General features: G+C 41.8%; 2 protein-coding genes across 4 annotated transcripts in view; one reads left to right on the top strand and one right to left on the bottom strand.

The window, feature by feature from the left end:
- NAALAD2 (N-acetylated alpha-linked acidic dipeptidase 2) overlaps positions 1 to 1,419 on the top strand; it is an 84,512-nt gene extending 83,093 nt beyond the window's left edge. For all 3 annotated transcript variants that reach the window (XM_069759245.1, XM_069759246.1, XM_069759247.1), the window contains 2 exons: positions 313 to 405; positions 1,095 to 1,419. In XM_069759245.1, coding sequence (XP_069615346.1) covers positions 313 to 405; positions 1,095 to 1,281 — 280 coding nt within the window. In that variant the 3' untranslated portion in view covers positions 1,282 to 1,419. The remainder of the gene's footprint in view (positions 1 to 312; positions 406 to 1,094) is intronic.
- Positions 1,420 to 8,302: 6,883 nt separating this feature from the next.
- The window catches only part of CHORDC1 (cysteine and histidine rich domain containing 1), a 50,323-nt gene continuing 34,961 nt past the window's right edge, over positions 8,303 to 23,664 (bottom strand). The window contains exons 10-11 of the mRNA XM_069759243.1: positions 16,782 to 16,844; positions 8,303 to 13,587 (exon numbers count right to left, since the gene is read on the bottom strand). Coding sequence (XP_069615344.1) covers positions 13,441 to 13,587; positions 16,782 to 16,844 — 210 coding nt within the window. The 3' untranslated portion in view covers positions 8,303 to 13,440. The remainder of the gene's footprint in view (positions 13,588 to 16,781; positions 16,845 to 23,664) is intronic.

Below are 23,664 nucleotides of genomic sequence, written 5' to 3'. Positions count from 1 at the left end.
AATGTTATCAAGCGTTTCATTGACCAACTCCTTGAATATCTTCCATGTAATACATTGGGCGTAAGAGGCATTGGCCTAAAGTCTTGTACCTGGTGCCTGTGATGGTCACAATCAGTTGTATCTGCACTTTATTCCAGTGTTTTAGGTGCCCTCAGAGTCTACGAACATCGCAAGAACCGTAACTTCCTTTTCCGTTAGGCGACGTCAAACATTTAGCACAATGTCTATTTAAGAACAGACCCCTCACGTGAATAAGGAAAAAATATATTTTCTGTAAATTTTCCGCTATTAACCAAAGTTGTCGTTTTCTAGTCCAATGGCCGTTCGCATCCTAAATGACCAACTGATGTTTGCAGAGAGGGCATTCACCGATCCTCTGGGTCTCCCAGGAAGACCGTTCTACAGGTAGGAGTAACCTTTTTCTATTTTGTTGGCATCTTTTAAATATGAAGCTTATTGTGAAAAGTACCGTAGCTCTGAGGGACCTGGCATGTCTGTGAACCCCATGATTTCAATAGTATCGGTGTAAGACTTAATTTGCCCTGCGGTGGAGCTACATACTTTCTCCTACAGATCTCTACCGATCTCTCGGAACCCTAGTGGGACACCTTGATATCCACTTATCTAGCTAGTGAATATCCATCATTTGGTGATCCGTGGAGATACAACCCTAGAGAGCATGAAGAGGGCGAAGCACTTATGTGCTTTTAACTGTCCCGGTCTTTCACAAGGGTAGAGACAACCAAACCAGCTCTTTCTGTGCTCTGTACTAAAATGGGGTCTCGAATGGACCCACCAAAGCCCTCAGAATGAGCCCCACCTGACTACCAGCAGGCGTTTTGGATCTTTATTAGTAACTAAAATCCCCGTCTGCTTTTTGAGTCTCAACAGGCAAAAACAAACAAAAAAAAAGTCGGAAATCGAGCGTTCTTCACCAAAATTGGGCCAGAGCTGATTACTCTCATCCGATGACTGGGTGTTGAGAAGCATTTTTGCAGTTCAGGGCTGAAATGTCAATGATATGATTTTGCCCAAGATACATGTGGATAATTGTTGCCCTTTTTAAGAATCCTTTTTTTTTTTTTTTTATACAGACACATCATCTTTGCACCAAGCAGCCATAACAAATACGCTGGAGAATCGTTTCCTGGTATTTACGACGCCCTATTCGACATAGAAAACAAAGACGATCAGAGAGCAGCCTGGGAAGAAGTCAAAAGGCAAATTGCGATTGCCACATTTACGGTACAAGCGGCCGCAGAGACGCTGAAAGAAGTTTAGTGTGAAGGATCGCTATACGCGCTGTTACATAAACCTCGAAAAGTGACTTACAACCGGCAGACAGAAATATACACTCTGGTCGTCCGTAACCGTTTCTTGGACCCAACTTTGAAAAATCCAATTAGATATTAACATTTTCCACCCATTCTGAAGCCTATTTGCCTCCATAGGGGGCAGTATTACAGTACTTGTTGTAATAAAGGTAATGGCCCCGATTCATCAAGATTAGTATTTTGATGATCAATGTGCTTTTTAAAAGCTTTGCGGAGATGGACAGGAGCGGCGTAAAAATAAGCTGCAAAAAAAAAAATGTTTATGCGCAAAAATTTTGCAAAATTTCAAACATTTTTACACCGGAAAATGGGTGAAAAATGCTTGATGAATCGGCACCACTTTGGTTAACCTGGAAAAGTGGGAACCACTGACTGCTCTGGGCCAGGACTTTGTATAAAACACAATTTTTATAATGTGCATTACTCCGCAGGGGCCGGCCATGAACACAAGACAAAGCTCCTCCCAAGGAAAACGAGGGGAAAAACTAGTAAAAGAAAACAAAGTATTTAAGCAGAATCTAATATACTGTATATATAGATAGATAGATATATTCTTTTAAGATTTAGCTTGGGAATCTTTATGGCACTGTGATTGGTCATATCGATAGACGACAAAACGGAGTCCCCTTTAAATGTATTTATTCTTTTTATTGCTCACATTTTCCTTTTAAAATGAAGGTTATACAGAGTTGTTGGTTTTTTTTTTTCACAATCCTATATGGGGGGGATTTCATCAACAGTAAAGTTCCGCATGTGGAAAGCAATTTGTTTTATGTAGATTTTATCCCGCCCCCTTGACCTTAAAAAAAAAAAAATATATGGGTGTGGTTTAATGAGGTGTGGTCAATATTGACCTATTAGATTCACCATACTCTACTCCAAAAAGTGTTGGAAATGATACAAGTGTACCCCAACTTTATCCATTAAGAGATATGCACGTGTTATAATGGCGGGATGTTGATCAAGACTGACCTAGGTAACGCCAGACTTATTGAATTTCCCTCCTTTTTAACAATCTGCTCAGATGTATCACATGTTGGTGATGGGTACAATATGGGGGCTGAACCATAATATGAGTGTGAGACTGCACGCACGCCTCGCGGTGGCCAAACTCATGCAGTCAGTGGCAGAATTTTGGCTGGATGCGGCCAGCCGTCTGGTCTGCACCACACCAGCACCGGAAGCAATCAAGTCCAGTGGTGTCAAACTGCATTCCTCGAGGGCTGCAAACAGGTCATGTTTTCAGGATTTCCTTGTACTGCACAGGTGATAATTTAATCACCAACTCATTATTTGTGTATGTCATTAAATTATCACCTGTGCAGTACAAGGAAATCCTGAAAACATGACCTGTTTGCAGCCATCAAGGAATTGACACCCCTGATCAGGTCTTGCTTGTAATCGGCTGCAGCAGTCATGTAACTTGAACCGCTCATCATTGGATGTTTCACCGATGGTGCACGGTACAAATTACCTGACCGCTGCAGCCGATCCCTGGTCGAACTGTGAAGTCATCACTTATAGTGCTGTGGCAGAGCACATGGCAGGCCTGCACTGGATCCAGAGGGGTAACAGAAGGCAAGGATGATTTTGTTTTTGTAGAACCCAAGCCCCATGTAGAGAGCACCTTTTGCCTGGTGAACCCCTTTAATAGCCATGCTCCAGTACCATGGGTAAGGATTTAGTTCCCAAAACGTTGGCTTTCATCCCTCAGGTTGCATCATAGTGAAGCAAAAAAGTCTAACCTTAAGGAACATCTATAATACGACATCTTATAATCTGGGGGCTTTATAGAACCGTAAACCGGATTCCTAAATGGCACAGACGTTTTGTGGGGTTGCAAAACAGAGCAGTCAAACGTTTGCTAAAATTTACAGTGGCATGTAAAAGTTTGGGCACCCCTGGTCAAAATTACTGTTCTTGTGAACAGTTAAGCAAGATGAAGTGATCTCTAAAAGGCCTAACGTTACAGATGACACATTTCCTTTATTTGAGGCAAAAACATTTTTTTTTCACATTTAAAAAAATTACAAAAAGGAAAATGGGCCGATGCAAAAGTTTGGGCACCCTGCATAGTTAGTACCTAGTAACACCCCCTTTTGATAGTATCACAGCTTGTAAACGCCTTTTGTAGCCAGACAAGAGTCTTTCAATTCTTGTTTATGGGATTTTCATCCATTCTTCGTTGGAAAATTCTTCCAGTTCTGTGGACATCTTGCATGCGACTCATAAAAGTATGCCAGATAAAGAGAACTAGGAGCCTATATTGCTAAAAAAAAAAAAAAAAAAAAAAAAAAAGTTTGTATTTTACATCTAAAAAAAAAAAATGTAGACATAATTAAGAAAATAACAAAGCTATTGTGGGTACATGTACAGATCAGTGATTGAATCCCAAGGTATATGGGTCGAGGATTGAGTCATAATACAGTAATATTAATAATAGCTTAACAGGTCAAAAATGTGTCCACTTTTGCACACAAGTATATCCATGAAAGAAGTTCAATTATCGACGCAGTGTTGTCCAATTGGATAACATATAGTTAGTACTAGTATGATGAGTCCGTGATCATGAATGTCTACCAATAGTAAGTTGCTTAGAGAGGACCTATAATTACACATGGCATGTTAACAAAAATAATTTCTTATGAGGTATTTACTTATTGTGTTTTTCCTACCTGTATCTCGGTTGTGTTCCCCAACGCACGTTTCGCGTTAATGTTGCTTCCTCAAGGGGCGTGGGTTTTCAATGATGATCAGATCAGGAGACTGTGAGGGCCATTGTAAAACCTTCAGCTTGCACCTTTTGAGGTCGTCTATTGTGGATTTTGACGTGTGCTTAGGATCATTATCCATTTGTAGAAGCCAGACTCTTCCTCTTTTCAACTTCAGCTTTTCTCCAGATTGTTTTATGTTTTCATCAAGAATTTGTTGCAATTTCTTTGAATCCATTCTTCCCTCAGCCTGTGAAATGATCTCCGTGCCATTGGCAGCAACACAACCTCAAAGCATGACTGATCCACCCCTATGCTTAATGGTTGGCGAGATGTTCTTTTCGTGAATTTCTGTGCCTTTTTCTCCACATACCTTTGATCATTGTGGCCAATGAGTAGTGATAAACGGACCCATGGAAATTTGGGTTCTAGTACAAGACCTGAACTTTAAAGTTCGGTCGGGTACCAGACCTGTAACCAGAGCCTGAGCCCCATTAAAAGCAATGGGGACCTGAACTTTTAAGCTGAAAAATACTCTCTCTTAAGTTTGGGTTCACTTATCTCTACCAAAGAGTTCTATTTTTAACCTCATCGGTCCAAAGGATTTGTTTCCAAAATGCTTTAGGCTTATTTAGATGTTCTTTTGCAAACTTCCATACCTCCTACGCTGAATTTTATGGTGATGACGCAGGAGAGGTTTTCTTCTGATGACTCATTCATGAAGGCCATATTTGTGCAGGTGTCTCTGAACAGTAGAACTATGTAACACAACTCCAGAGTCTGTCAAATCTTTCTGAAGATCTTTTGCAGTCAAGCAACCTCTCTAGCAATCCTAGGTGCAGCTCTCACTGAAATTTTGCTTGGTTTTCCAGGCCTTATATTGACTTCCACTGTTCCTGTTAATTGCCATTTCTGATTACATTTTGTAGCTGAGGGAAAGGAAAATTGATAACACTATGCTATCTTTTTATAGCCTTCTCCAGCTTTGTGGGCCTCCCGATTTTCAGAATGCTAGTCGGCTGCTGAAAAAAAATCTCATGGCTGCTGGTTTTTGGCACAAGGTTAGAGGAGGCAGAATTTTTATAAAGCTGGGAAATTTGCATCACCTGGCCTAAATTTGCCCTAAAATACAAAAGGAAAAGTTTAATCTTTAACTTTAGCCCCTTTTAGAGATCATTTCATCTAAAACTTGCTTAACTGTTCACAACTTTTGCATGCTACTGTAATAGACGTTCTCTCCACAATACTTTGTTTTCTGGGTTTTTAGTTTTTTTTGCAAATCTTTAAAATCATATTGCAAAATATAAAAGTCCGTTTGTCTGCAGCTACCCTTTTTGACAGAAATGGCCTCAGTCCTGTAAAATCCTGTAAATAGAAGCTAAGGGGAGGGGGATGAAGCTGCAGTTTTTCTCTATGTTAATGGGAGACTGCAGTTGAAGAAAAAGTAGGGAGCGAACCGACAGTAACTACCTAGAAGTCAGGCTGAACCTCATACTAAGAAGAGCCCGACACGCCTTCTCTATACGTCTTCATAAGGATTTTTTTTAGTTTAAAAATAAGTTTTGCCATAGAGTTTCATTAAAAATGTAATCGAGCACTAAAACCTTTTAGTAAAAAGAAAGATAAGAACGAACTCACTGACTGAACCAGTTGCCAAACATGCAACATTTTTAATGAAACCCAATTGAAAAAATACATTTTTAGCCCATTAAAAAAAAAAAACCTCATTGGATGGAAAAAAAACAAAAGTTAAAGGGAATCTGTCAGCACTTCTTTCTATCTCACCTGAGAAGCATTATGTAGAGGCAGAAACCCCGATAGGGATTTATCAAAACTGCAGTAAGCAGCCTATTTTCTCTGCTGCAGATCTCTGTATAACTCCGCCCATATCGCTGATTGGCTGCCTCCTGCCCAAGCACAGTGTGTGTACATAGTAAGCAGCCAATGAGCGATGGGGGGGTGTGGTTGGACTACCTGACAGTAGGTGTACTAGTCCTCTAGAGAGAAAATCACTTATCAGCAGGAGATTATCAAAACTATACCAAGCAGCCTAGTAAGTGTCATCACTGGAATCAGGGTCTCTGCCCCCCCTACATCATGTTGCTCTGAGATTAGGTGGCAAATACCTGGTGACTGATTCCCTTTTAAGAGTTGAACGGGAAATTTTTAATTGAAGTATATTAGAAATAGTTTTTTTTTTAAATAATCAAGTACCATTAAATATAGTTGGGTTTCCGGACCTGTCATCAAAAGGCTATGTAATTAAGCCTCTCCCCAACCGTAAAGCGCCTATAGGACATTATATGGTGAAACCACTGCGGCATTATTAAAATGTGACTTATTGTATTAGAATCCAAAGGGAAATTGTTTTATTTGGAATATAAATATTGTTAATGTACATTTTCTTTTTAATTAGTTTGTCATTTACCAATTATGGTACCCTATTAAAGACTGTTCTTAAAGGAATCGGAGTGGTAAAATTGGACTGGTCAGCTCCCCTGACATGTTTTTGTATATACTTAAGATCTTATTTCATTGACTATTTTAAGAGGAAAAATAGAAGAAGTGCTCATTGCAAAGTTATGAATAAATAGTTAGCTGGGTGGAACTAAGAGTGCTACTGCCCACTCAGATATTGTCCAATCAGTGCTGACTGTAAGATCACACTCCTTTTAACACCTTGCTGACAGTTCCCACACATTGATGAAAGTGGAGGTCTTGACGATCAGGCAGGCACAAGAGTTGATCCAGGTGATACCACTGTGGGAGCTCTGTTTAACTGATGGCCGAGCTCCCGAAGCAACAGCCAAAAGCAGGGTCACTACTGATCCGGTTTCACCCCTTCACATGCTGTGGTTAATAGTGACTGCAGCATGTAAGTGATTGAAAGAAGTAAGGGTTAATCACAGTGGCCTTTTAGGCCCTGCCAATAAGCAGGGTCTAAAAGGATTCAGCCTTGATTTATTTAGACTGGTGTGTCATACAATGATGCAGGAATGAGGCGCGCCGAATTAATCAAGAAGCGGTATGTCACTTAGGCTACGTTCACATTAGCGTTTTGCGTCGGGCGACGCATGCGTCATGCGCCCCTATATTTAACATGGGGGACGCATGGACATGCGTTGTGCTGCGTTGTGCGACGCATGCGTTTTTTTTTGCCGCAAGCGTCGGGCGCAGAAAACGCAACAAGTTGCATTTTTCTTGCGTCCAAATTTCGGCAAAAAACGACGCATGCGTCGCAAAACGCGTTTTTGCGTGCGTTTTTATTTGCGTTGTGCGTTGCATCGCCGACGCAGCGGCGCACAACGCAAATGTGAACGTAGCCTTAATGAGTTCAGTGAATCTAATCAGTGGCTATCATTCATTGCCTGCCAGGAAAGATGCGGGCTCCGCCTGTGAGCCCTCATCAAGTAAGGGACTTAGCCTATACTTTACTAATATGTCGGTAAGGGGTTAAAAGCACTTTTTCTGGAAACTTTTTTGTAATAAAAATATCAACCTAAATTTACCACCAACAAACTACAATGTGTGTTTTTTTTTCTGGTAAGTCTTCAAATCACCGAAATATGAAAAGTCAATAGCAATCTTGTTTTTTCGTTTGTCACTTTCTTGCTGTGAGAAATTTGCTTACATAGTATACAGCTTGTTTCCACAGAACTCAACCACCAGATCCTGGCCAATTGTATGCACAGTATACAAATTCCTGGAAAGGTGTTAACTCCTAACATACCAGTTAACTCCTAACATACCAGACAGCTTATTCCAGTCCATTGATTACTAAGGAGCAGTTAGCTGTTCACTTTTCCCTCTCAGCTCCTGACAGGGGCTTTTATCAGTCTTGGAGAATCGCTATCTCCACCCCATATCAGTTTCCCTACTCAGGAGTCTCACTTTCCTGAGCTACCTGCTTTTTTTTCAAAAGCACCATCATCTCTATATGTAATTACAGTGATACAGTATAGAGCATTAATGTACAGGAGCAGGTTGAAGATCCTGAACAGAACTGTCACTCAAGGAGCTCCTGTCTCCAGCCCACCAACAAAGACATGGTAGGAGACTGCAGAGCTGTGAGGTGCTCAAGAGAAAAACTTGAGAATACCACTTCAATAAAAATTTTAAGTTTTGTAGTTGGCATCTTGATGATACACTAATAATGGAACCAGCACCAATCTTGCCTAATGGCCAAGTCTGGTATTACAACACTGAAATAAATACATGATCAGACAGCAGTACAGGAAAAATGAAAATAAAGAGTCGTCGAGTAAATCCACATCTTTATTATGTTTTGCGAGGAGCAGTATATGGAATTGGTTCTTAATAAAACATCATTCCTACTCAAAACATATGACGGAGCAGCCAGATCAATAATTTACAGCCAATGTATAAAAAAAAAACAAAAAAAAAAAAACACATTTCTTTCCCAAGTCACTGGTGACCCCACATCCAGTCCAAAAAGGCCAGTGAGAGGTCGGCCCCTTAAGAAAATCTAATGATTGTTGACTTGTCCTCAGTTTTTCCAGCAGACGTAGCAGAGCAGAAAATGTCATTTAGGCCCTGATTCAACACTGAATTTATGTACAAATTTCAGCAAAACAAGGTAAAATTGTGAAAAGTCCTTTCCACCTTTCTCTCCATAGCGAGTTCTCTTACAATCATTTAATTTCTACTTTATGGTTTAACTTTATTCTTTGAGGCTATTAACGTATTTTCTGGTTTTTTTTAGGTCCCTTTTCTTTTTTTTTTTCGTCTTGTGGTATTCATTCGTTTTTTTTTTTTTTAGGCCAAAATTCTTTTAAAATGTGGCTCATGAACTTTATGCAAAAATCAAGAACTCTAACCTTTTTGCAACAATTTTTTAGAGCAAATGTAGCAGCCATATACTAAAAGAAAAAACACTTCTGGAGGGGATGGAGGTACATTTTTAGGAAAATCTTGCAAATTTTTAAAAATGTACAATTAACGAATCAACTGAAAAACATCTGGAAAATAAAATAAATAGGAAAAAAAAAAAGGCAAACATAAGACTTAAAAAAAAAACAAAACTGGTGCAAATGAAACACAAAAAGGCACAAATGCAACAATCGGGCCTTAAAATCTGCAATGCTAACATCCAATTGTCAATTCGGTCCTATATTTTCCAGAGGATTAATAGAGGTACAGCAGGTTTCAGAACCATTAGTTTAAGGGGAGAGTCAGAAGGCGTAGGATCGCAATGCTCGGTCTGACCGGTGGCTCTCTCGACCGGAGCGTGATGGCTGCAGAGAAATACATGCTGCCATGCTTGGCACAGGAGAGCCGCCGGCCAGTCCGAGCATTGCGATCAACATCAGAGTTATACGGCGGCCAGAGTGCGCCCTTCAGAGAATGCAAAGACTTTAAAGGGCTGCACCCATCTTAAACAGGATACGTAATTATTACATCTGAGATATTATCCAATCCTGAGAAGAGCAGGACTTCCGCCCCGGGAATAGCGCTACCTCCCATTCTGCACAGCGGTTCTCCCTACTGTGCTGGCAACTGCAGCATCGCTCCATATACCGGAATGGGACCCCATCATTTTCAGGATTATGGGGTCCGGATGTACGCAGACTGTTTATATTAGTGATCTCGCCACTTTTATGCAGAGGAACATCCCTATAAAGAGGAATCATACACCTTGTATGAGCCTACAATGACACGGCCAGTCACAAGGCATGAAGGTCTAGCAGAGGGTACTCGATAACATGGGGATCACCATCACTTTACTAGATCTCACATCTAGTGAACACAGCCGGCTATTCCACAACCTCTAAAACGACGATCAGGCGATATACGGCACAATATAAAAATAGAAAATATATACAACATATTAGCGATGACTCGTCACTTGTCATTAATATTTTTGGTGTAAATGCCGCTGTTCTCCTGACTCCGGAGTTGCGTTTCTTTTGTCCCTGTGCCTCTCTGTTCCTGAGATCTGGCTCCTTTTGTCCCTGTACACTACCGTTCAAAAGTTTAGGGTCACTTAGAAGTGTCCTTATTTTTCAAAGAAAAGCAGTTTTTTCCAATGAAGCTAACATTAATTGGTTCAGAAATACACTCTATACACTGTTAATGTGGTAAATGACTATTCTAGCTGCAAGCGTCTGGTTTGTAATGCAATATCTTCATAGGTGTATAGATGCCCATTTCCAACAACCATCACTCCACTGTTGTGATGGTACTTATGAAAACCCTCGTGCAAGTATATTAGCACAGCTGAAACCAGTTTGGCTGATTAGAGAACCTATAAACCTGACCTTCCTTTGAGGTAGTTGAGAATCTGGAGCATTACATTTGTTGGTTCCATTAAACTCTCAAAATGGCCAGAAAGAAAAGAACTTTCATGTGAAACTCGACAGTCCCTTCTTGTTCTTAGAAATGAAGGCTTTTCCATGCGAGAAATTGCCAAGAAACTGAATATTTCCTACAACGGTGTGTACTACTCCCTTCAGAGGAGAGCACAAACAAGGCTCTAACCAGAGTAGAAAGAGAAGTGGGAGGCCGCGCTGCACAACTGAGCAACAAGACAAGTACATTAGAGTCTGTAGTTTGAGAAATCGACGTCTCACAAGTCCTCAACTGGCAGCTTCATTAAATAGTACACGCAAAACGCCAGTGTCAACGTCTACAATGAAGAGGAGACTCCGGGATGCTGGCCTTCAGGGCAGAGTGGCAAAGAAAAAGCCATATCTGAGACTGGCTAATAAAAGGAAAAGATTAATATGGGCAAAAGAACACAGCCATAGGACAGAGGAAGATTGGAAAAAAGTGTTATGGACAGACGAATCCGAGTTTGAAGTGTTTGGATCACACAGAAGAACATTTGTGAGACGCAGAACAACTGATAAGATGCTGGAAGAGTGTGTGACGCCATCTGTCAAGCATGGTGGAGGTAATGTGATGGTCTGAGGTTGCTTTCGTGCTGGTGAAGTGGGAGATTTGTACAAGGTAAAAGGGATATTGAATAAGGAAGGCTATCACTCCATTTTGCAACGCCATGCCATACCCTGTGGACAGCGCTTGATTGGAGCCAATTTCATCCTACAATCCTACAACAGGACAATGACCCAAAGCACACCTCCAAATTATGCAAGAACTATTTAGGGAAGAAGCCGGCAGCTGGTATTCTATCTGTAATGGAGCGGCCAGCGCAGTCACCAGATCTCAGCCCCATTGAGCTGTTGTGGGAGCAGCTTGACCGTATGGTGCAAAAATGTCCATCAAGCCAAACCAACTTGTGGGAGGGGCTTCTGGAAGCATGGGGGGAAACGTCTCCAGATTACCTCAGCAAATTAACTGCTAGAATGCCAAAGGTCTGCAATGCTGGAATTGCTGCAAATGGAGCATTCTGTGACAAAAGCAAAGCAGGAGGGTACGTGCACATGTCCGGAATGCATGCAGAATTTTCCTGAGATAAACCTGAGGTTTTCCGCGGGAATTCTGCATGCGGTTTTTTTTTTTTTGCGGATTTTATGCGTTTTTTCCCCAGACACTCCAAAACAATGGGAAGTCCGCAAAAATAATGAACATGTTGCTTCTTTTTCCGGAATGCGTTTTTTTTTTGCAGAAAAAAATGCAACATGTGCACAAAAAATGCGGAATGCATTCTAAGTGATAGGACGCATAATGTATGCGTTTTTTATAGCGAAAAAACGCGCAAAATCCTGAACGTGTGCACATACCCTGGAAGGAGAAAATCATTATTTCAAATAAAAATCTTTTTTTCGAACCTCGTCATTGTCTGGACTAGATTTTCAATTCATTTGGCAACTCATTTGATTAATAAAAGTATGAGTTTTCATTGAAAGTACAAAATTGTCTGTGTGACCCTAAACTTTTGAACGATAGTGTATGTAAATCTAAGCTTGTTATCCAAGAGGGCGTGGTCCACAACTCTTCTCTAGGGGGATACTTCATAAAGGGGTCATATCTCAGGAATGGAGAGGAGCAGGAACAAAAGAAAATCATCACCGGATTCAGAAGAACAGCGGCTTTTATCTCGAGAAAAAACATACTTATGGCAAGTGACAGGTTCTTTAAAAGTAACAAATATAGCTTTATACAAAGTTCAGTGTGGCTGAACAGAACTGAAAAACGTTAAGGAATTCGGGAATAATTCCCTCCAGCCGTTCTAGAGTTTTTGTGGCACTTTTCCAGGACTGAAATGTACAATAAAGCGGCCGCAGATCTTCTAGTATTCTGTCACCACGCAGAAGATCTCAACCATAATGTCGGCGTCCTGACTGTCATGATTATTAGTCGTGAGCGAGCATGCTTGGATAAGGTGTTATCTGAGCATGCTCATGTGCTAATAAGAGTATCTTGGGTGTGCTCTATCGCGCTCATCATTAATGGTTATGCAATGGATCAAAAAGGGGGAAGAGAAACAAACAAACGCCCCTCAGCAGACGCCCTCACGCCACAATGTGATCGATCAGTGAAAACCGGGAGCGCCAAGATTCCGCAAATTCAGAGAGCGGTGATGGCGCGTTAATGGGGACTCAACCTAAATCTTGTCGATATGGCTGAAAGTGAAAGAGCAAGTCAGAGTGGAGCAGAAGTCGTCCTAAATAAAGATGGTGGATCTATAAAATGATCGAGGCAGCGAGCTTACACGACTTCTACAAAGACTGTTGTCATCTCCTAGTTCTTATTTTCATAGATGGACATTGACGGATAGTTCTTGTAAGAACTAGCAATTTTGCACATTTCTGCTTCTTAAAATTTGCAGCCGTTCTTCAGATATTAACACTTGTTACAGCTTGTTGTCTAGGAGACCGACCACCGACTGTGCTGAAGCTGGCCGCAAATTAGAAGGAAACTGATTGCTCCAGTGATCCAGGCTAGCTTCAGAGCAAGTGTTTACAAGCTCAAATATAAAAAAAAAAAGAGCTTGTAGGTACTGTGTATGTTCTGTAGTCTAGCAGTGGAGGTCGGTAATTCCATATATTGGCGTAAATACATGTGATCCGCTCCATGGAACGCAGCACAAGTGGCATCGTCAACGGCAATAGATTAATGGGGGTGTCCAGGTATTGGGTCTGGCAGCTCAAATGAATACAGTGCGGTTGCAGTACCTGACACAACCCACAGACAAGAGTGGCGCTGTTTCAAGGACCAATTTCCAATCCTTCAGTCTCCAGTTTGGGTAACTGCTGCAAAGGAAAAAGAGGAGCATTGGACCGTTACGACCTATCAAATTGGGAATCTGGCGGGACGTGCGTCGTATTTTTGGTCACATGGGATGGAAGGCTTTCATGCTGGACCGAACCAGCTAATATAAACGGGCTATGTGGAACGTGTGTTCATTTTGGGAACCGATCCCTTGACATGACTGATACTACAGGGCAGGACCTCCCGTCCCCCGGGCGGGGTCAATCCTGGGCCTCCGTGCTGTTCTGCTGTGGAGGCGCGGGCTGCGGTAGATCCAGCCTGGCCCACGTCATCGGCTCCGCCTTTCTCATGAACACCTCCACTTTGGTTGCCATTAGGTTCACGTAACTTTTTTGCACATCGATAACCTGGAAATAAAAATAACAGACTTATTAGTGACAGGAGACGCACAAGAAACCGTAGAAAAATATCTAGAATTATTTATAATCGGGACAGGAATTAATCTATGTGTCCCGCTGCAAACAGAGCAGAGGGGGGAGGCTCCTGCTGCAGGCAGTTGTCTTATAGCCGCACACACAGGAAAAATCTGGACAGGACCTGGGCCTGATTCATCATTTGCTGTTTATTTTTCCCCCCCTCTTTAACCCCTTAACGACCAGAGGTAGTTTTGTTTTTGCTTTTTCATTTTGTGCTCCCCTTCTTCCCAGAGCCATAATTTTTTTTAGTTTTCTGTCAACACGGCCAGGTGAGGGCTTGTTGTTTGCGGGAAGAGTTGTACTTTTGAAAGACAACATATCGTGTAATGGAAAATGGGAAAAAAAAAATCCAAGTGCGGTGAATTTGCAAAAAAAAGTGAAATCCCAGTTATTTTTCTCGTTACGCCATTTAGCGATCAGGTTAATTATTTTTTTATATTGATAGATTGGGCGATATGTGTATATTTGATATTTTCATTATTTTATTTTGAATGGGGCAAAAGGGGGGGGGGTGATTTGTACTTTTATATATTTTATTTTATATTTAAATTTTTTTTTTTTTTTTAAACTTTCGATATTCTTCAATAGTCTCCAAGGGAGACTAGAAGCTGCCATAATCCAATCGGCTCGGCTACATCATGCAGGAGATGACCAGATCGCCTGTGTGGTGCAGAAATACTCACATGCTATGAGCGCCGACCACCGGGTGGCGCTCATAGCAATCTGGCTATGAAAACCATAGAGGTCTCAAGGAGACCTCGGGTTGTCCTCGAGCCAACCCATCGGTGACCCGTGATCACGTGACAGGGTCACTAATGGGCGTGATTTCCGGTGCTCCTCCCGGAAGCGCGAGCTAACTGCCTCTGTCAGAGAATGTCAGGGGTATTTATCTAGTTAACTAGTATTTAACTAGTTAACAGCTGCAGGTGGGTTACGATTCCACCTGCGGCTGTTAGAGGCACATGTCAGCTGTTCAAAACAGCTGACATGTGCCGGAAAGGTGCGGGCTCAGCGCCAGAGCCCACATCAAAGGGAGGGATTCAGATGTGGGTGTACTATTATGCCTGATGTCAGAAAGGGGTGAAGTTCCTTTTTTTTTTGCTTTTTGATAGTCGTTGATGTTTTTTTAATACCAAATTCTTCAATATGTTGCAAGTGGCTCATGAAATTGTGCACAGAAAAATGCTCTTCATTTTTAAGCTTTTACCCTTTTTGCACCTGGTCAGAGCAAAAAGTTGCATGTTCTTCTAAAATGTCTGAAAAAAAAAAAAAACACTTTGGGATGAATGACAACTGGAGCACATTGGTGAGAAAAAAAATTGCAGCTTTATAAAAAGTCTCAATTAATGAATTGGCCACAAACATCTTGAAAACAAAAAACAACAAAAACAGGTGAACATATACAAAAAGAAAAAAAAAACTTAAATGAAAATGGAAAATAAGGGTGTAAAAAACAAATGAAAAACAAGTTAAAAAACACCAAATCTAGCAAAAGAAAAAAACAAAAAGAAAACCCCCAAATGCAGTAAAGAATCAGACCCTTTATGAGATCTATTGCAGTCAGGGCAGAGGGGGGAGGCTCCTGCTGCAGCTGCTTGTGTTACAGCCTCACAAATGACAGTGAGGAGTCCTGGGACACAGAGAGATATTTATATATTACTCCATTATATAGCAGACAGAAGAAGGAAGAAGATAAAAGAAAAACGTGGGGATTTAAAAAAAAAAAAAAAAGTTTCATTTTTTTTACATTTTGTTTATCTTCCATCTTTAGTGTTCTACAGATATATATTTTGTGCCCATCATACATATACTGGGTGCTGTCAGGTGAGACATTAAGCACATGCAGCAACTTTTTATGCATCAAAAACCCAAAACATTAGGTCCTCTAGTTCAGACAGGATGGACTCTGCTTTTAACCCCTTACTGCCATTAGACGGGATAGTATGTCCAATGGCATTAACCCAGCTTTGATGTGGGCTCCGGCGGTGACATGTCAGTGTGTTTATACAGCCGACATGTGCCCGCAATAGGCGCGGGCGAAATTGCGATCCACCCGCACCTCTTAACTAGTTAAATGCCGCTGTCAAACTGTGACAGCGGCATTTAACGCGCACTTCTGGCCATTGGGCTGGAAATACATGCACCGCTGACCCCTGTCACGTGATCGGGGGTCATCGGCATAACAACCAGAGGTCTCCTTGAGACATCTATGGTTGTTGATGCCGGATCGCTGTGAGCGCCACCCTGTGGACGGCGCACATAGCAATCCAGTAATTCTGCTACATAGGAGCGATCTGAACATCGCCTGTATGTAGCAAAGGCGATCGAGTTCTGGCAGCTTCTATTCTCCCATGGAGGCTATTGAAGAATGCCAAAACTTTTAAAGAAAAATAGTTTTAAAAATATATAAATGTTTAAATCACCCCCCTTTCGCCCCATTCAAAATAAAACTATAATAATAAAAAAACAAAACAAAAAAAAAAAAAAAAATCAAACCTACACACATTTGGTATCGCCGTGCTCACAATCGCCCGATCAATAAAAAAAAAAAAAAAAGATTAACCTGATCATTAATTGGCGTAGCGAGAAAAAATTTGAAATGCCAGAATTACGTGTTTTTGGTCACCGCGACATTGCATTAAAATGCATTAAGAGGTGATCAAAAGAACTTATCTGAACAAACGTGGTATTATTAAAAATGTCAGCTCGGCACGCAAAACATAAGCCCTCACCTGACCTCAGATCACGAAAAATGGAGACGCTACAGGTTTCAGAAAATGGCAGCATTTTTTTTTTTTTTAGCAAAGTTTGGATTTTTTTTTCACCACTTAGATGAGAAATAACCTAGACATGTTTGGTGTCTATGAACTCGTAATGACCTGGAGAATCATAATGGCAGGTTAGTTTTAGCATTTAGTGAACCTAGCAAAAAAGCCAAACAAAAAACAAGTGTGAGATTGCAGTTTTTTTGCAATTTCACCGCACTTGGAATTTTTTTCCTGTTTTCGAGTATGTGACATGCTAAAACCTATCAGTCCTGTCCTCTCACAGACATCACCTAAAGAAACATCACAATGGGGGGGTCTGACCCCCATAATGAATGGTACGCGCCCCGTAGTACTCACCCCCCACAACTGCAGGTTCTGCTGAAACTCCTTCTCACCGTCAAAGATGATCTGGATATTAACCTGCGGAGAGAAATGTGACAACTCCAATAACAGATGAGGGGCATAGGCTGCTGACTAGATGCTCCTTGTCATGTATTATTAACTCCGAATTCGCCTCTTTATTTTCATTTATAGGGGTGTTGCCTTCATATCACTTGGTAAGGAGTCTAATACAAATGTCCGCTGCTGCCCTGAAGGAGCCGTTATACTGGCCCAGGACAGCTCAGCTCCTGCTCTACCACCCGTATTAAATATTGGATATAAAAAAAGGTTGGGCAGCGCCCCTAACTTCTGCACCAGGTGAATAATGTCCCACTGGGCACCTGACTGTGGTGTCAGCCCTGTGTGAATGGATCGATGGTCGATCGTGCCCACTGCTGCCCCATTTATACTTATGAGAGTGCCGAAGACCACCCGGGGGCTGCGCTCTACTGTCTCTGCTGGTCTCATCATGAATGAATGAATAAATGAATGAATAAAGCAGCAGTACGCATGATTGACCTCAGCTCCATTCACACAGGTCTCTTCAGAGTCCCAGGTCTCAGGAAAGTTGTGGATCTCAGTGGTCACATCCCAGCAATGAGGAAGGGATGACGAGTATCTGGCATTCAAGTGACTCTCCTTAAAAGCCCCTTGGAAAAGAGGAATTTTTGGTTCTTACCGTAAAATCTCTTTCTTGGAGCCTTCATTGGGGGACACAGGTAACCATGGGTGTATGCTGCTATTGCTAGGAGGCTGACACTATGCAAATGAAGAAAAATAACTCGTCCCCGGCAGTATACACCCTCCGACAGGCACCAGGCAACTCAGTTGGTGCAAAAGCAGTAGTAGGAACAAGTATAAACAACTTAACCAACCCACAACAACGGCACATTGGCCAACACGGTACAACATAAAGGGAGGGTGCTGTGTCCCTCAATGAAGGCTCCAAGAAAGATTTTACGGTAAGAACCAAAAATCCCTCTTTCTTTTTGCTTCATTGAGGGACACAGGTAACCGTGAGACGTCCAAAAGCAGTCCCCAGGGCGGGATAATAAGAATAGAGAACTAGGTCGGCCGGTGCGAAACTGTCGCCTGCAGTATCTTCCTACCCAGGCCTGCATCCGCAGAAGCCTGAGTGTGCACCTTGTAGAATTTCACAAAGGTGTGGATGGACGACCAAGTTGCGGCCTTGCAAACCTGCAAAGAGAATTGACAAGGCAGAAACCTGACCCTTTAACGTGCTCTTATCATGGTTTGTATGACACGTTGAGAAAAACCTGCGTCCTTCAGGATCGCGGCCTCAACGGCCATACCATTAAATTCAGAGACCGGGAACTTGGGTGGAAGAGGGGACCCTGCGATAGAAGATCCGGACAGTCTGGGAGTCTCCACGGTATGTTCGATAACATTATTATTTTTATTTATTTATATAGCACCATTAATTCCGTGGTGCTGTACAGGAGAAAGGAGTTACATACAGGGTTATAGATATCGATTACAGTAAGCAGGTTTACATTGACAGACTGGTACAGAGGGGAGAGGACCCTGTCCTTGCGGACTTACATTCTTTTTTTTAAACATAAATTTTTATTTACAAATTGTGTCAAGCATTACATCTTATTGACATTAAATTCTTAATAATTAACACAACGTTATGGGGATTAGGGAAGGGAAGAGGATAGGGGAAATGGTGACATTACAATAACTATCCAATCACATTCTCTATATGCGAATCTGCAAAGTCATTTAAGAACGGTATTTAAACGGAAAGATAACCAATTGTTCCATTTTTTCTGAAATTGAGCTATATTATTATTAGATGTAGCGATTATTTTTTCTGATAGGCAATTTTCGTTGATCAGTGATACGACCTCGGGCAGTGAGGGGCACCTGGAGTTTTTCCAGTAACTAGCAATTTTGAGTCTTGTTGCTACAATAATATGTACAATCACTGTCCGGAACTCATAGGGAAACGAGTCCAAATCAATAGCGAGTAACGCCTGCTGTGCATTAAGATTCACCTGTATACCACAAATCTGGGACATCAGATGATCTATGGCTGCCCACAGACGTCTAATTCTGTCACAACTCCACCATATATGTAACATGTCTGCACAGGGGTCTCCACACCTCCAGCACGTGTCTGGGGAACTGCAGAACATCCTGGACAATCTACTGGGAGTGAAATACCACCGATATAACAATTTCCTGGCGTTTTCTATGTGGTTAGTACATTTAGATTGGCTTCCAATAACTAAGAAGGATGCCCTCCACTGATCCGGTGTGAATGTGCAGTTTAGGTCTTTTTCCCACTTTTGCAGGTATGTAGTTAGAGAGGGTAGAGTATTCTCCAACATACAGTCGTAGCTTGTGGACAGCGCTCTAATCTGTGATGTCGGGTTCATCAGCATAGAGTAAAGTTTAGATGGCGGTGCAGGCATCTGTTTTTTCCTTTCAGTTAGGAAATGCCGGATCTGCAAATATTTGTAAAAATCCCTTTGAGGAACATTGTATTTATCTCTCAATGATGTAAAAGTAATTAATTCCTCCCCCTCATACAAGTTCCCAATTGAGGTGGTTTTGGGTAAATTCCAATTTTTAAGTTTGAGGTCCGGGATACAATGTTCCAGTGTATCTATGGGAGCTTTGAGGAATGCGGTTTGTATAAGGCCTAATTTATTAGTCAACACACTCCATAGCTCCAGAGCCGCGTCTATTGTTGGGGACATTTTTAGGTTTCCATTAGGGACTTTAGTTTGATGTGCATGGTAAAAAGCTGAGACATTGGAGGTTCTCATCAAATGTTTTTCAATTGCTATCCAGTGCCGATCATCATCATTATTCCACATGAATCGTAACTGTTCGAATAATGCGGCCCTGTAGTACCGGACCACTGAGGGGCACCCCAGGCCACCCTTACTCATAGGGATGTAAAGCGTGTCCGCTTGGACTCTGGGTTTTCTCTCTTGCCAAATGTATTTTAAAATCATTGCTTGAATCTCTTTTAATATTTTCATTGGGAATATGATGGGGAGATTGCGGAACAAATACAGTATTTGTGGGAGAATGAACATTTTTACCGATGCAATCCTGCCCAGCCATGATAGTTCGTGTTTCTTCATGCGTAACATGTCAGTTTGGATTTTCTTCCTTAGAGACTCATAATTCAGTGATAGCATTTTATCTGCCAAGAGTGTCAGCCGAATACCTAAATACTCAATGTGGTCATTTTCCCACTTAAAAGGGTACTTATTCTCAAAGCTTTTGGGGTGTTTTCTGAGAGGGGTCAGGTTTAATACCTGGCATTTAGACACATTCAGCTTATAATATGATATTTTAGTATATGAATCGATTACTTGCATTGCTGCCGGTAATGATTCTGTCGGGTTTGTTAACGCTAGAATGATGTCGTCAGCAAATAAGCCTATTTTGTGTTCCGTTTTATTCACCTGAATTCCTGATATCATCGAGTGTGATCTAATTTTCTGCGCTAGAGGCTCAATCACCAAAGCGAATATAAGGGGTGATAGCGGACACCCCTGTCTCGTCCCGTTAGTAATAGTAAACCTGTCCGACATCATTCCAGAGACAGAAACCGATGCTGATGGGTGAGAATATAGCAGAGTGATTGCTTTAGCAATATTACCCGCAAATCCGAATCTGGCCAGAACCTCAAACAGGTATCCCCAATGCACCCGATCGAACGCCTTCTCCGCGTCCAGGGATAGGAGCAGAGAAGGCGTCCGGTCGCTCCCCGCCACATGGATGAGGTCAATCATTCGTCTGGTGCCGTCCAATGTCTGTCTAGATTTGATAAATCCAACCTGGTCTCTGTGCACCAGGGAAGGGATTACATCGGAGAGTCTATTTGCTAGGATTTTTGAGTACAGCTTGAGGTCAGTATTTAGAAGGGATATTGGCCTGAAATTACTTGGATGATCGGGAGTTTTTCCTGGCTTGGGAAGAGGGACTATAGTCGCTTGTAACATTTCTTCTCGTATTTTGCCTGTTTCAAATATATTTTGGAAGACTAATAATAGATGTGGGGACAATATTTGGTTGAATAACTTCAAGTATTCATTAGTTATACCATCCGGTCCTGGGGATTTATTATTTTTTGTTGCCTGAATGGTTTGTTGGATTTCTTTTTGGCTTATAGGTTGATTTATTGCCATCAATTTATCCTCTGGGATTTGGGGTAAAGATATGCTATTCAGGAAATTATTAATTAGCTCAGCGTTGGGTTGTGGGATAAGGTTATCGGTCTTGAGATTATAGAGTGAGGAGTAATATCTTGCGAAAGTATTCGCAATTTCTTTAGGGTTGTATATTTTGTTCTTTTGATCATCTTGTATGTGAGCTATTTTTTGCTTTGTTAATCTCGCTTTAATCTTATTGGCAAGTATTTTACTCGCCTTATTCCCCTGCCAATAATATTTAGCTTTATTCCTCCTCAAATTATGCTCATATTTATATTGGAATAGCTGATATAGTTCGTATCTTGCCTTTTGTAGTTTCCTATATACCGTGGGTGATGGGCTATGTTTATGGATGTTTTCCATTGTTGCTATATTTTTATTGAGCTCTTCTATTTGTCGCATTCTCAATTTTTTGTGTTGCGCTGCTATCTGTATTAGCCGCCCTCTTATATAGGCCTTGTGGGCGCACCACACTGTGGTCGGGGATATGTCAGGGGTACTATTGATATCAAAAAATTCCTGGAGAAGGTCGTTAAGTTGGGATTTAATATTATCTGAGGCTATTAAGAAGTTATTAATTCTCCACGGAGAATAAGTTAAATTATTGTACGTCTCTTTAATTTGGCATGTTACAGGAGCGTGGTCCGACCAGGTTATGTTCCCAATTTTTGCTGATTGTATATTTTGTAGGAGCCATTTATCCACTACTATTAGATCTATTCTTGAATATACTTTATGTGGGTGGGAGTAATATGTATAATCCCTTTCAGAAGCATGAAGGACCCTCCACGTGTCATACAATTCTTCTGATATAAGACACTGGGACAACACATGGGATTGGGACTTTTTCTTTGAGCACCAAGATTTGTCTATGTTGGGGATCGGGACGAGGTTAAAATCTCCACAGATTAGCAGGGATCCTTGTTTTATTTTGGATAATTTAGTTATGAGGTCTTTAATAAAAGTGATTTGACCTGTATTGGGTGCATATATAGATGCAATTGTATACACCTTGTTATTGATACTACATATCAATATTACATATCTGCCTTCATCATCCAGAACGCTATCAACAAGCTGGAACGCTACAGTGTCTTTTATTGCAATCGCTACCCCTCTCTTCTTTTTCGCCGCATATGACACATAGATATGGGGGTGATTTTTATGTTGTAGTCTATGTGTATCGTCGCGATTTAAATGAGTTTCTTGGACACATAGTATGTCCGCTTTGAGTGCCTGGGCTTCTTTCCATAATAACGATCTCTTGAAAGGGCTGTTTAGGCCTTTCACATTAATGCTAGATATTTGAAATACCATCAGTTACAAAAAAGAAAAAAAAATTCAATCAGTCACCAGATACAGGATAATAATAAGGGAAACAAAGGGGTTAAAGTAATTAACAACAACCAGAACAAGTACAACTTGTACAACTCAGAGTCCGGTTCTATGTGAACCAACTGGATAGTCGTTCCTATCCAGTATTAAAGGGGGGAGAGAATAGAAAAAACGAAAGCAATATTCTCATGCCCCTTCAACCTGCCAGCCAGGCAAAAAAAAAAATAACAGTGTGGTGTCCTGGCATAGGCACACAGGGGATACATATGGTAACAGAGTACTTGCGTGAGAATCAGGTCCATTCTTTGTTCAGTGTCGGGGGTCTTTTCTTTAGTGGGGAGCTGGTATCTTCATCCACTGATGTCAGGGACCATTCCTGGAGCAGGGTCATGGCCTCTCTGGGAGACGCAAGGACGTGTGAAGTTCCGTTTTTCGTCACGATGAGCTTTACTGGATATCCCCACTTGTAGACAATACTGTTGTCCCGTAGAATCTTGGTTGCGGATGAGAATTCTCGCCTCCTGTTCAGGGTTGTCGCAGACAAGTCGGTGAACACCAGAATGTTCCGGAATCTTTCTGGAAGTTCTTGCTTTGCTGACGCTGACTTGGTCACTGCCTCCTTGAAATGGTAGAAGTGCAGCCTGGCTATCACGTCTCGCGGTGCGGAGCTGGGAGCAGACTTTGGTTTGGGGATCCGATGTGCCCTGTCAATCAGCAGGTCCCTCTGTTCTGCTGACGGCACCAGAATTGTGAAGAAGTCCATTAGAAACTCCTTTAGTGTATCCGCTGACACACTCTCAGGGATTCCTCTGAAACGTAGGTTATTGCGCCTGGATCGGTCTTCTAGGTCTGCAAGCTTCAGTTTTAGGGCCATGATTTCTTCGTCCGCTTCATTATGCGCGTCTACTAGTTGGTTGTGCGCCGTAGTATATTCCTCCAGTTTCCCCTCTATGTGTGAGGTTCTGTCGCCAATCTGCGTTATTTCTTTATGTAGCTCAGTGAAAGCCGTTGTGATATCAGTATGACTGGCTTGCTTCAGGTCTCCCAGCAGGGATTTGAGTGTGGCTACAGTGACAGGGGCAGAATTGGAGTCTGTAATAGGAGAGTCTGAGGAGACGGTCAGGGCTGTGTTTAGTGGCTGTAAATCTTCAGGCTCTGAACCTTCAGCATTCCTAGCAGGGGGGAAAAGCAGGGACTGCAGCGTTGGTGAATAGCTCTGTGTGCTCAGGGATCTTTCAGTTTTGCTGGGAGTTTGGGGCTGGTGGAGTGATTCACTGTGCAGCTCTGACCTTTGCTTCACACTGCCATCACTCCTGCTGCTGCCG

The sequence above is a fragment of the Ranitomeya imitator genome, chromosome 3 (genome assembly GCF_032444005.1).
Source record: "Ranitomeya imitator isolate aRanImi1 chromosome 3, aRanImi1.pri, whole genome shotgun sequence".
NCBI classification, from domain to species: Eukaryota; Metazoa; Chordata; class Amphibia; order Anura; family Dendrobatidae; genus Ranitomeya; species Ranitomeya imitator.
This window is presented reverse-complemented; position numbering and strand designations above follow the sequence as displayed.